At 36.1% G+C, this 14930-nt stretch overlaps 1 protein-coding gene across 1 annotated transcript; it reads left to right on the top strand.

Annotated features, from left to right (window-relative positions):
• Positions 1 to 589: 589 nt before the first annotated feature.
• Positions 590 to 13503, top strand: st8sia3 (ST8 alpha-N-acetyl-neuraminide alpha-2,8-sialyltransferase 3). Its single transcript, XM_079847548.1, has 4 exons — positions 590 to 1108; positions 5111 to 5230; positions 6576 to 7133; positions 12061 to 13503. Exons 1-4 carry the CDS (start codon positions 945 to 947, stop codon positions 12341 to 12343), a joined length of 1125 nt encoding a protein of 374 aa, XP_079703674.1. The 5' UTR covers positions 590 to 944; the 3' UTR covers positions 12344 to 13503.
• The last annotated feature ends 1427 nt before the right edge of the window (positions 13504 to 14930 follow it).

Genomic DNA, 14930 nt, shown 5'->3' on the forward strand with positions numbered 1-14930 from the left:
GCTCTCCGGTAACCACAAATGTCACTATAATTGTATTACATTGCAACAACCCATAACAAAATGAAATAATATGAGATTATACACAACTATCCATTAGTCAAAATCCCTGTGACCTTTATTTTGTATTGGGATTACAGTAATCTCTACACATATTAACATTATACATTACTGATCAGACATTGTGGGTTTTTGTATTGTTATTGTTGGTGTAGAAATCATTATATCACGACACACATACACACACACACACACACACACACATACATACATACATACATATATATATATATATATAATTTCTTTTGTAATTTTGTAATAGTTTGTAATTTCTTTGTATGATTGCTGGCACAATTTGTAATTTTCATTGTGTTATGATCACAAATAAAACAGTCGACAACAAGCACAACTGCATTACAAAATCTTTTAATAATATTTAAATTAATGGTGAAGATGTCCATTTCCCTTGTCCGGACATCACTTTTGGCCCAATATATTAAATAACAGTATGATTTCATATAATAAAAATACTATGCACTTATGCAGAGGTCTAAAAGGCAGAATGTTTTTTTTTGTTATGAGGATATTGCAGATGTGCGTGTGTGTGTGTGTGTGAGATCAGGATAATCCGTGTAACCCTTTAGTGACCGAGGAGGCTCCAGCGCCTCCATCTGCTGCAGTGACTTGTTTATTTCTTGGATTTCTCTGAACAGGATCGAGTCTCCTTTAAATATCGCCGGTGTTTTATGCATGAGACGGATGTGAGCGCAGATGTTTACAGCTAAACGCACATATTCGACGTTTATCTGCACATGGCAGCGGCCGGTGCTGATGAGAGACTCCGCGGATCCCGGATCATCATCATCATCATCAGCATCTGAAACGATGCAGCTCACATCCATCATGTTCCTTCTCCGTGTGTGAATCGGAGTGTTTTCTGGGCTGAGATGGTTCGGGTCGTCAGTGTTCTGGGTCTGGTGATGTTCAGCGTCGCTTTGCTCATTTTGTCATTGATTAGTTACGTATCCATCAAGAAAGACTTCATCTTCACCGGCCCGAAATACGCCAACGGCGGCGGTCCGCGGATGTACATGTTTCACGCGGGGTTTCGGTGAGTGAACACGTGATTTATCACATAAATTCATTAGAAATGTCATAACGGGGTTGTTTATTTCTATAAATCAAAAGGGCAGCGTTTCTAATGCGCATGCGGGTAAATACGCGTGTGTTTTGATCACATTTTTTGGAAAGGCCTCTTGTCCTTCTGTCATGATGCTCAGTGCGCATGCGCAGTTCAGTCCTGGATCATGAAGATGGACTAACCTACATTCTCATATTTCGCAGAGTAATGATTTCTGAACAGTCAGCTGGCTGCATTCATATTCTATATACGTCATGCATTCTATTCTAACACATATTCTTTATTGGCATCTATGCTTCCATAATAAACATCTACACTCTTAAAACAAATATTTCTATATAGAACTCTAGGGTTCTTAACTGTTTATAAATAAGGAGAAATGTCTTAAATTACTGCATAATATATTTTTTTGTTTTTTTGTTTGTTTAACCAGGAAGGTCCCATTGAGATACAATATCTCTTCTACCAGGGAGTCCTGGTCAAGATAGTCAGCACAAAACAAAAATAAAAAGTAGTACATAACACAACAGAATAAACATACAAAGAATTTCCATATCTGAAAGACAACACAACCCACAATTAATTACTAAAACATTTACACCGTTCTATAAAAACAGACTTTAAAGTGTTTTTAAAAGAAGTGAGAGATGGTACATATTTCATGTGTAATATACCTTGGAGCTCATTCCATGCATAAGGAGCATAATTAGAGAAGGCTGATCTACCTAGTTCTGTATGGAAAATTGAGTTCTTGAGTAAAAGTTTAACTGTTGATCTAGTATTATAGATACTAGTACAGTATGTCAATAGATTAGATATATACTGTGGTAATTTACCCAGTAAAGCTTTTAAAATAAAGATCAACATATGATGTTTCCTCCTCAAGCACAGTGAAGTCCAATTTGTCAACTCATATAAATTACAGTGATGTCTACGCACACTTGAATCAGTCACAAATCGTAAAGCAGCATGATAAACAACATCCAATTTTTTCAAAGTATTTAGAGGCGCATGCATATATATTATATCACCATAATCCAATACTGGCAAAAAGGTACTTTGCACTAATCGTTTTCGAGCAACAAAGGAAAAAACATTTTTTCAAACGAAAATAAAAACCCAATCTTGGTCTCAATTTCTTTAAAAGTATATCAATATGAGAACTAAAAGTAAATTTGTCATCCAGCCAAATTCCAAGATATTTATAGGATCAGAGTCCTATAAATAGTACTCTCATAGGTACTAGGTAATAGGTACTCTCTCAATCAGAGTACCATCAAAAGTTTTAATCCTAAAATCATTTAGTGATAATCTGGAGCGTGTGAAGATCATGTATTTAGTTTTTTTTTTTATTCATCACCAATTTTAGATTATCAAGTGAAGTCTGAAATAAATTAAAAGCATTCTGTAAGGAATCCATTGCCACTTTTATGGATGAAGCCATTGTATAAATGATAGTATCATCTGCATAAAAGTGTACTTTTACGGTCTCTAATCCTACACCAAGTAATACAAAGTACAAAGTAGTAATAAAACATAATACTTTCATATTTAATGTTTTGTTTTTTCTAGTGATAAAGAATGTTTATGAGCTAAAAAATCCATAAAATGATCCATGATGAAACTCCTAAAGGGTTCTACAAATCACCATATCACCAAATCGCCATTTTCCAAAATAGCATTTTGGAAAATGGCGGCGCCCTGTACGGCAGCGGCTACTCCAGCTCCCAGTAGGCATACTCAATGTTTGCAAAATACTCATATGCACATATGCCAATATCTCTTTGCACAAGAATGTAACAAGTTTACTAAACTTATTTATCTCCATGCTGCTACTTGTACTTTGCCATATTGCACTTTATATTGCACTACAGTAAAATACCTTAACCTGACTATATTCTGAAACTCTGTGATAGTCTGGTAACTGTAAGCTAACTGTAAGCTCACTGTAGGCCATATGTTATGTTGATCTGTCTATCTGTTGAATATCTATTTGCACTTGTTTAGTGGTGTCTTATGTTTAGCCGTATGTTTAGTTTATGCTTAGTATGTGTCAAATCTTGTTTTAATATTGCACATTGGAGTATGGGAGGAACGCAATTTCAGTCTGCTGTGTAATGTACTGTTGCATGGTTTGATTGACAATAAAGTTGACTTGACTTGACTTGACAAATGAAGCGCCTGACGGAACCCTTAAGATTCCATATAGAACCTTTATTTTTAAGAGTGATGCACATTTAAAAAGAAAGGTTCTTTATTGGCACCCATGGTTCCATGAAGAACATTTAACATACGCAGAACATTTTAGGTTCTTTATAATTGAAAAAGGTTCTTTAGAATATGAAAATGTTCTTCACATCAAGAAAAAGGTTCTTTAAAGAAAGTTTTTTTGGCGAATATGGAGTGATAATCTACTTTACATTTGATTAATGCATCATTTCTTAGTATAACTTGCTGACCATCAAGAATATGTTTTTAAAAAATCCCAATTATGTACAATAGACTCACTACTATCAAATATGTGCACAGAAGTGCATGTTTTTTATAGAGTGTTTGTTATGTGAATAACTGGTGTACATGCACTCAGTGTAAAGTGCAACCAAAGTCCAGTTTAATGTTGTGTTTGATTGAAACTGAAGGATGGAGGCCCTGAACGCTGTCCTTGGTCCTGATTTACTCCTCTGGCAGTTTCATTTCCAGTCAGTAATCAGACGCTTTTGCTACAGTCAAGGTTACATAGCAGGAGTCATTTTGATCCGGCACTCTTGTATGACCATATGTTATTCATCAGCGGTTCGTCATTTGGACTTCCGCCAGGGAAGAGAGAAAAGGCCAAAACTAGCTTTGAAGTGCCTTCAAATGTGTTTCTATTAATATGCTAAATAATGCTAGCAAGATGTAAATCATGTTAGAAATATGCTAACAATGCTCTAAATAATGCTGGAAACATGTTAACAATGCTAAATCATGATAGAAAAATGCCAACAATGCATTAAATAATGTTAGCAACATTTAAAACATGTTAACAATGTTAAATTATGCTAGAAGCATGCTAGCCGCATGTTAAATCATGCTAACAAATGTTAATGCATGCTTTTAATGTTAAATCATGCTAGCAAAATGCTAAGTCATGTTTGAAACATGCTAACTATGCACTCAATAATGCTAGCAACATGCTAAAACATGTAAACAATGTTAAATCAGGCTAGAAACATGCTAGCGACATGCTAAATCATGCTAGCAAATGTTATTGTATGCTAGTAATATGATAAATCATGCTAGCAATGTGATAAATAATGCTAGAAACATGCTAAATCATGCATCTATCCAAAATTCTAGCTTTTAGAACTACTAAACTAAAACCTAAACCTAAAATTAAAACCTTCAAACCTAAAGCTGTTAAAACTACTTCAAACTTTCTGGCTAGGCTTTCTCAAGCCAACATCAAAGTTTGTCTAGAAACTTTACTCATAAAAATAAACGCTCTTCATGCACTAAATCTTTCCTTTCCACAAAGGGTTCTTTATAGTTTTAAAAGGTTCTTTAGAATATTAAAACATTAAAGAACAAATGCTTTAAGAAATGATCACTGAAAAGTACCAAAAATAGTTCTTCTATGGCATCACTGTAATAAAAAGAGTGTATGAATTGATTGAGTTTCACTGGGAGTGACTTGAGTCGTCCTGTAAACCAACACAACGCTCTGACCTCTGAGGCCGTAACCCAGACTCAGATAATGAAACGGAACAAGCTTTAACAAACGAGAGTGAGAAAACGAGCAGGCGTGGAGTCTAAAAGAGGCTGTTTAATTAGAGCGGGCATCGACTGCCCCGGGCGGGTCGTGACTGACAGGACTCTGGATGGGTCCGATTGATTGGGACCACTTTCAGCATCTGCCATCAGCGGGACATCGGGCTCTGCTGGAACAGAAACAGTGTATTCATTTCCTCTGTCTGTCCATCTTCTCGTCAGGTCCCAACTGGCAATGAAGTTTCTGGATCCTGCGTTCACGTCCCTGAATAATGCCCTCAACGAGAACATACAGGAGTCCAGCAGCTGGAGGTTTAACAAGAGCGCTTATTTAGAGCAAAGGTGAACGTCAAACACACACACACACACACACACACACACAGTGCAGAAGATGAGAGTATCTGAATAGGTTTAGAATTAATAAGGAACGGTAGTCTAGGTAGATGCAAATGTAAACAATATATACACTACCGGCAGAAGCCTCTTCTGCTCACCAAAGCTGCATTTATCTGTTTAAAAATACAGTAAAATCAGCAAAAATGTGAAATATTATTACAGTTTAAAATAGCTGTTTTCTGTGTGAATATATAGTAAAGTGTAATTTATTCCTGTGATCAAAGATGAATTTTCAGCATCATTACTCCAGTCTTCAGTGTCACATGATCCTTCACAAATCATTCTGATATGATGATTATATAGTTTATTTCCTTAGTTAGAATGATAATTAAAACTTTATGGTTATAGTTATCATTCTTAATGTATCATTCTAATTTATTTAAATCAAAAACACTATTTTTTTAAAAATGTTTATAAAACGTCAACTCACGTTTATGTAATATTCAGTATTAATATGAATATATGTTATGGTTATAGTTATCCTTCTTACTATTTATATATTTAGTTTTTTATATGATTAATATTTTAATCTATATTTTAAAACAGTCATTTTATTAAAACTTTATGGTTATAGTTATTGTTCTTGATGTTTGTTTATTTTTAAAGCATTAAGTTTTAAAATATGATTGATAAAGTTTTAATATTATTAATATTAATAAATGTATCAAATAAAATGTAAAATTTTATGAGGACATTATCTAAAAAAAGAATAAAAACCCATTAACACTTACATGTTTATGTAATATTTAATATTATAAATATTAACATTTTTAATAGTAATATTCTTTAAACATTGTTATAGTTGTCGTTCTTGATAGATGTTTATTTATTCTGAGTTTAGTTTTTTAATGTTTATTATTATTAATATTTTTTTGAAAACATTGTTTTGAAAATTATTTAAAACAAATTCAAACACTATTTAAAAAACATCAACTCTCACATTTTAAATGTTATGTTATAGTTATCATTCTTGTTATTTATTTATTTATTCTAAGAGTTAAGTTCTTTAATGTTTAATATTATTAATATCATTAAATATATGAAATCAAATGTCAACATTTTTGAAAACAGTATTTTTTAAACCTGTTTATACAACGTCAACTCTCACATGTGTTTGTAACATTAAATATTTTAAGTAGTTATATTATTTAAACTTTAAGCTTATGGATATAGTTTTGAACGGGCCTAAACTCTTTTCTCAAAACAGCTGCTAATTCTTTCACTTGTGTTGCATCTTGCGTCTTTCTGAATCTGCTCACTTCACTCTGATGTTGTTGCGTGTGTCTTCCAGTAAAGAGATCGGTCAGTACATCGACGTCCCGCACAACTTCACCCTGACCAAGAGCAGCGTTCGTGTGGGTCAGTTAATGCACTACGACTACTCCAGTCACAAATACGTGTTCTCCATCGGCGAGAACCTCAGGTCTTTGCTTCCGGACTCTTCTCCGGTCCTCAACAAGCGCTACAACACCTGCGCTGTGGTGGGAAACAGTGGGATCCTCACCGGGAGCCGCTGTGGCCCCGAAATCGACAAGTATGACTTCGTTTTCCGCTGCAACTTCGCGCCCACCGAAGTCTTCCATCGAGACGTGGGCCGCCGGACCAACCTCACCACCTTCAACCCCAGTATTCTGGAGAAATACTACAACAACCTGCTGACCATCCAGGACAGGAACAATTTCTTCTTGAGTCTGAAGAAGCTGGACGGCGCGATCCTGTGGATCCCAGCCTTTTTCTTCCACACGTCGGCTACTGTCACACGCACACTCGTAGATTTCTTCGTAGAGCACAAGGGGCAGCTGAAAGTGCAGTTAGCCTGGCCGGGAAACATTATGCAGTATGTGAACAGGTAAGAGATTGTGTACGTATATCTGAACCTGTTTAAGCTTTATTTGAGAATCACACTTCTAAAAATACCATGGTATCATTTTGAGTTTTGTATGGAAGCTTGTTTCTGACACGGAATAAAAAAAATTTGAAAGGTAATTAGAATGGTAAAAAGTCACAATTACAAGTTTATGTCTCCCATGAAATGTAAACTCAGATTTCCGAGAATTCATAATTGCAAGATGTAAAGTCAGAATTCCAAGAAAAGAGTAAAAAATTTGAGATGGAAACTCAGAATTTCAAGAAGAAAGTCAGAATTGCGAGATTTAAATTCAGAATTCCGAGAAGTCAGTCAGAATTGCGTGATGTAAACTCATAATTCCAAGAAGTCAGAATTGCGAGATGTAAACTTAGAATTCCGAGAAAAAAGTCAGAATTGCGAGATGTAAACTCAGAATTCCGAGAAGTCAGTCAGAATTGCGAGATGTAAACTTAGAATAACGAGAAGAAAGTCAGAATTGAGAGATGTAAACTCAGAATTCCGAGAAGTTAGAATTGAGAGATGTAAACTCAAAATTCCGAGAAGAAAGTTAGAATTGAGAGATGTAAACTCAAAATTCCGAGAAAAAAGTTAGAATTGCAAGATGTAAACTCAGAATTCCTAAAAAGTCACTCAGAATTCCAAGAAGAAAGTCAGAAATGCAAGATGTAAACTCAGAATTCCGAGAAGTCAGTCAGAATTGCGAGATGTAAACTCAGAATAACGAGAAGTCAGTCAGAATTGCGAGATGTAAACTCAGAATAACGAGAAGAAAGTCAGAATTGAGAGATGTAAACTCAGAATTCCGAGAAGTCAGTCAGAATTGCGAGATGTAAACTCAGAATTCCGAGAAGTTAGAAGTGAGAGATGTAAACTCAAAATTCCGAGAAGAAAGTTAAAATTGAGAGATGTAAACTCAAAATTTAGAGAAAAAAGTTAGAATTGCAAGATGTAAACTCAGAATTCCTAAAAAGTCACTCAGAATTCCAAGAAGAAAGTCAGAATTGCAAGATGTAAACTCAGAATTCCGAGAAGTCAGTCAGAATTGAGAGATGTAAACTCAGAATTCCGAGAAGTCAGTCAGAATTGCGCAATGTAAACTCAGAATTCCAAGAAGAAAGTCAGAATTGCGATATGTAAACTCAGAATTCCGAGAAGAAAGTCAGAATTGAGAGATGTAAACTCAGAATTCCGAGAAGTCAGTCAGAATTGCGAGATGTAAACTCAGAATAACGAGAAGAAAGTCAGAATTGAGAGATGTAAACTCAGAATTCCTAAAAAGTCACTCAGAATTCCAAGAAGAAAGTCAGAATTGCAAGATGTAAACTCAGAATTCCGAGAAGTCAGTCAGAATTGAGAGATGTAAACTCAGAATTCCGAGAAGTCAGTCAGAATTGCGCAATGTAAACTCAGAATTCCAAGAAGAAAGTCAGAATTGCGATATGTAAACTCAGAATTCCGAGAAGAAAGTCAGAATTGAGAGATGTAAACTCAGAATTCCGAGAAGTCAGTCAGAATTGCGCAATGTAAACTCAGAATTCCAAGAAGAAAGTCAGAATTGCGCAATGTAAACTCAGAATTCCGAGAAGAAAGTCAGAATTGCGAGATGTAAACTCTGTATTTTTGGGACATGGTACCAGCAGAAGATGAGATTATCACACTCGCTGTATGTAAACAAGCAGAGAGCGAGTGAGAGTTGCTCGGTTTAACCCATCATTCACAGAACTGAGCTGTTGTCCTGTAATCTTCTGCAATCCCATTAAAGCGAGGCGCTGTGTCCGATCGGACAGATTTATCCCCTGGAAGACCATCACAAGCTCCACAAGACGTTTAATAGATATTCGGCTTAACAGTCAGTGACGAAAAAGGATCTCCGTGATTGCATATAAAAAATTATATATAATCAGAAAATTTGTCATTTGTTTTGATATAAAAAAATAAATAATATTAATAAATATGAATACATTTTATTAATAGTATTTATATTAAATTAAAAATATTAATAATTATTTTAAAATTAAATCTTTAAAATAAGTAAATAGATAGAAAATGATTCAAATGTAATTTTTATAATCTCTGGAACTCTTTTAAAAATGCTTAAATAAATAAATAAGTAAATGCACTACAGTTCAAAAGTTTGGGGTCAGTACAATTAAAAAAAAAAAAAAATCAATACTTTTATTCATCAAGGATGCATTAAATTGATGAAAAGTGACAGTAAAGATATCCATAATGTTACAAAAGATTATATTTCAAATAAAAGCTGTTCTTTTGAACTTTATTCATTTATGATCCTGAAAAAATATGTATCACGGTAACGGTTTCCACAAAAATATGAAGCTGTTTTCAAAATTAATAATCATAAATGTTTTAATGAGCATCAATAATCCTCATATTAGAATGATTTGTGAAGGATCATGCGACACTGAAGACTGAAGTAATGATGCTAAAAATTCAGCTTTGATCACAGGAATAAATTACACTTTACTGTATATTCACATAGAAAACAGATGATTTACATTGGAATAATATTTCACAATTTTTACTGTATTTCTGATCAAATAAACGACGCCCTGGTGAGCAGAAGAGACTCTTTCAAAAACTGAAAAAATCTTACCGACCCGAAACTCATTGCAGTTTCTACACGTTCAAAATAATTTTAATCGAGAAATTGAAAAAAGTGTCTGTAGGAATTTACCTTCATACACACTAATGTTATGGAATAAATTGACCTATAAAACACACGCGCACACACACACACACACACACACACACACACACACACACACACACACACACAGGTCAGCCTGTAGTCCAGTGTTGTTCACTGTTCACCAGCGCTGTGACTCTATTAGAGATGGTGGCTGAACTAACCTTGCTCTGAGCGAATGAACACACACACACACACACACACACACACACACACACACACACACACACACACACACACACACACACAGGAGCAGCTGACCTTCATGGATGTGTTGGCACCATTTTCCTGCAGACACATGTGCCACTTTTGGGTGAAACGCATTAGTGTGTAACCCGGGGGTTTATGGGTAAACTGTTGAGTGTGTATGCAGGGGTTTACCGCCGTTAACTGTGTATGAGGATATTTCTCTGAATTCATTTAAAGGGTCTTTCAGGGAAGATCACGGAGGGTTTGTGTGTCGGAGCAGCAGAACGTGCCGAGATCAGCGCTTTGGTGTGGAAAACATGTTTATGACTGTTGATGGTTTTACCTAAATTACCCTAATATCACATAAACACGCCCAGGTCAAAATGATATGTACACTCGTGTTCAAAAGTTTGGTTTCAGTACGTTTATTTTGGATGGGGGGGGGGTCTCTATATTATATAATAATATAATAATGTAATTTTATAAAAGGCTATATAATTTATTTTCATATGATTGCTGACCATTGTGAATAAATAAATAAATAGGTTTTATATTAATTGGTAGAATTGATATATATATATATTCAGAAAGAATTTAAGACTATATCAGCTAATACTTTTTGATTTTGTTAATCCTATTTTCAATTTGTGAATATCCAAATATCCAAAGATAATTTGTTTAAATCAGAACTGAATGTAAAAGAAACAATGCAAACGATATTTCAAATGCAGGTCCTCTTGTGTGTCTGCAGGTACTGGAAAATGAAGGCTCTGTCCCCGAAGCGTCTGTCTATTATAGCTTTCTATTTTATGGCTATATAAAATTATAATGCAAACATTATAATTGTGTGCTTGAGACGTGGATTTTAATGATGAGACTTTTGTTTTTGTAATCAGGCTCTCAAAAATTATTTAAAAATTTGGATTCAGATTTATCAGCCGAAATATATCGGTTATCGGCTTTCAAATATAAAGGATTATCGGTATTGGGAAAAATGTTCATATCGGTGCATCCCTAATATATATACAGTACTGTGCAAAAGTCAAAAGCCCCCCCCCCCCCCCCCCCCCAAACTGCGGGAACGTCTCCGAGACGCTTGAAGAAACCTTCCTGCAAAGCTCCCTGAGAAACTATGCGCAAGTGTTCCTGGACAAAAGCTGTTTTAAACGCAAAGGGTCGTTACACCATATATTGATTTGAATTAGTTAATAGAAGTTAAATCATAAAAAAATTAAATTTGTGATTTTATTTTTGAAAGCATTCTCACTTTACAGCATATTAACACAAGTGCCAGTGCTTTTCACAGTCCTGTAGCTTTGCAGGAAGGTTTCTTCAAGCGTCTCGGAGACGTTCCCGCAGTTCTTCTGGATTTAGTCTGTCTCAGTTTCTTCTGTTTCTTCATGTAATCACAGACGGACTCGATGATGGTGAGATCAGATCAGGGGTGGGTTTCCCGAAAGCATCATTGGCCAACTATGGTCACAAGTTCATCGCAATGTCCATTGAACTCTATTGGTAACGACGGAACTTGCGACCATAGTTGGCCAATGATGCTTTCGGGAAACCCACCCCAGACTGGCTGTTGTCAGACTCCTTGTGCATACACAAATCTCACTGGATTATTACAATTAATGGCAAAAAGAATGTTTGGAAATGTAAACTGATATTTCCTCCTGACACACTACAGCAAAAGATATAAATAACTGACTTAAAACCTTTTTTGGGGGGGGGTGGGGGGGGGGGGGGGGGTATTAACATGCCTAAGACTTTTGCACAGTACTGTGTGTATATATATATAATCACAGGTTTTGTGAGATTCATCCAAATGCTCCAGACCTACAGATAGAATTGAAGACTATATCAGCTAATACACACTTATTGATTTTGTTAATCCTATTTCCAATTTGCGACTTCACAAAATGTCCAAAGAAAGCTTGTCTGAATCAGAACTGAATGTAAAAAATACAATATTTGAAACCTTTGACAGCAGTTCCTCCTGTTTGTCTGCAGGTACTGGAAAACGAAGGCTCTGTCCCCGAAGCGTCTGAGCACGGGGATCCTCATGTTCACGCTGGCCTCGTCCCTGTGTGATCAGGTGCACCTGTACGGGTTCTGGCCCTTCGGCTGGGACCCCAACACCGGGAAGGAGCTGCCGTACCATTACTACGACAAGAAGGGCACCAAGTTCACCACCAAGTGGCAGGAGTCGCACCAGCTGCCCACCGAGTTCAAACTGCTCTTCAAGATGCACGCAGACGGCGTCCTGAAACTCAGCCTCTCCCACTGCGCCTAGAGGTCAAAGGTCAGGGTCAAAGGGTTGGCGGTCAGGACTCAGGGTCGTTTGGTTTGGCTAATGGACGTTTGTGGTGATTCGAGGTTTTATTTCTGCACACTATCGACATCAAGCTCAGATCAGTGTCAGTGATGTTGAGGATAGTTGGTGCACTCTAAAAAATGCTGGCTTGTTTTAACCCAATTTTGGGTCAAATATGAACAAACCCAGCCGTTGGGTTACATTTTTAAAATGCATTTTTAATCCAACGTTTGGGTTTGTCTATATTTGACCCACAACTGGGTTAAAACAACCCAGCATTTTTTAGAGTGCACTATTTGTTAACATTAAACAACAGCATCATGTTATAATATAACCACAATATAATGCAAATATTACTAAAATATAACGCAGATAAAATAAATGCTTTCATTTAATATCCCTATGAAGGTTTTCTTTGAGTATATATATAGTATATATATATATATATATACAGACCAGAATATGAGGCAAACTTGAGTATGTTACCACCTAGCAACCAACAACAACACCCTAGCGACCGCTTAGAAACACCCTGGCAACGACCCACAACAGGCAAACACTGCTCAGATTTTCTTCAGAGGAATCTAGTTTTGTATATAGTGACAGAGGATAAATGTATGGAAGCTTGTTTCTGCCATGGAATAAAAAAATAAAAAAATTCTGAGGAAAAAACTCAGACAATTACCTTTTTTTATTCCGTTGTGGAAACAAGTTTCCATAAAATCAAAACACTATGCTTATTTTCTGCATGCCAGGTTTATGCTGGTCTACTAGGATATGTTTCTGAATTATTATATAGACACAGATAAGTCTAATCGAAGCGTTTTAATTGGACACGACCCGTGTCAATCAATCAGGTTGCTCCAGTGGGCGGGGCATTCTCAGCGAGAGGCTCTGATTGGCTCGTGAGCTGTCAGAGTTCTGCAGAAATATCGATGTTTACTTTACGCATAATTCAGGAATATAAGGGTTATGAATGATGTCATTTTATTTGTGATTGATTCTGTGTTCATGAATGTTTACACACATTTGAGTGTGTGTGTGTGTGTGTGTGTGTGTGTGTGTGTGTGTGTGTGTGTGTTGTGAGTGTGTGTGTGTGTGTGTGTGTGTGTGTGTGTGTGTGTGTGTGTGTGTGTGTGTGTGTGTGTGTGTTTGTGAGTGTGAGTAAGAGTCAGGGAGTGAGTGTGTGTTTGTTTGTGAGTGTTTGTGTTTGAGCGTGTGTGTGTCAGAGAGAAAGTGTGTGTGTGTGTGAGTGTGTGTGTATGTGTGTACGTATGTTTGTGTGTGTGTATTGTGAATGTGTGTGTCTTTGTGTATGTGTGTATATGTGTATGTTTGTATATGTGTGAGTGAGTGAATGTGTTGTGAATGTGTGTGTCTTTGTGTGTGAGAAAGCGAGAGAAAGAGAGAGAGAGAGAGAGAGAGAGTGTGTGTGTGTGTGTGTGTGTGTGTGTGTGTGTGTGTGTGTGTGTGTACGTATGTTTGTGTGTATGTGTTGTGAATGTGTGTGTCTTTGGGTGCGTGTGTATGTGTGTGTTTGTATGCGTCTTAGTGAGTGAGTGAGTGTGTGTGTGTGTGTGTGTGTGTGTGTGTGTGTGTGTGTGTGTGTGTGTGTGTGTGCTGAAGTCATAAAGTGCATGTGGAAAACCAGGTCAGTGTGAAGTGTCGTGTCTTTAACATTTCTTCCTCTTTTATTTAAATACAGTCGTTTGATTATATAGATGATATTATAAACGCTACATATGTATTGTGAAAGATTATGCTACAGTTTCTGTAAGACGTCATAAAGCTGCAGCGAATGCAGAGACAGATTGTAACCTGGACAAAACCATCTTCAGTTTTCATATCAAGCTTCAGTTTATTATCATTATTTGTATGATGCATTCAATGGTGTTTTATTGCATTGCAGTTATTATACTTTATATTGGCCGAAGATGTTGGTTAATTAGTCTGACGGTGATCAGTCCATCAACCAGGACATGCAAATTTGTTTTTGCAAGACCAAGCGGATTAACAAACAAATTGATTGGCTGAGATGATTAACAGACGACGTGATTGGCTGAGACAGTGGAAACGTTCCAATCCCTGATCATATTACTGAGGATCCATTTGCAAAACGCTGAGCGTCTAAAAAGTTGGACTCGGTTGTCAGTTTGATTAATCTCGTCTTGCTTATTTGTCTGTTTAACTCTGACAGAAATGTTCTTGAGTCATTTCTTTTTCTTATATGCATATATTATATGAACATAGAGAAGTGTAAAATCAACATAACATTTACCAAAGAATTTTCCTTGCAAAAGTCAGTCAGCTGACGTCTGAAAGTCTCGAGGGCCTCGTTTCTTTCCCCAATGTAAGGTTAAAGTGAGATAAGTGAAAATAATTGAAAAAATATGCAAAATATTAAAATATTGGCCGCTTCCATAATATAAAAGTGTTCACATCCAAACTTAATAGTGATATTACTGCTCACTCTGAGATTATAATCTCAACAATATGTTTTGATATCATGGGTTGTTTTTCTCATCCAGAATCTAAAAGGTGAGACTGTATCATTATTTACTGTACA

This window comes from Squalius cephalus (genome assembly GCF_949319135.1).
Source record: "Squalius cephalus genome assembly, chromosome: 17".
Lineage (NCBI taxonomy): Eukaryota > Metazoa > Chordata > Actinopteri > Cypriniformes > Leuciscidae > Squalius > Squalius cephalus.

Excerpts from the sequence above, each read along its gene's own strand:
- st8sia3 (XM_079847548.1), top strand. The coding sequence starts at position 945 with ATGGTTCGGGTCGTCAGTGTTCTGGGTCTGGTGATGTTCAGCGTCGCT. Across the intron at positions 5,231-6,575 it reads AGCGCTTATTTAGAGCAAAG|TAAAGAGATCGGTCAGTACA; the intron begins GTGAACGTCAAA and ends TGTGTCTTCCAG. Across the intron at positions 7,134-12,060 it reads ATTATGCAGTATGTGAACAG|GTACTGGAAAACGAAGGCTC; the intron begins GTAAGAGATTGT and ends GTTTGTCTGCAG.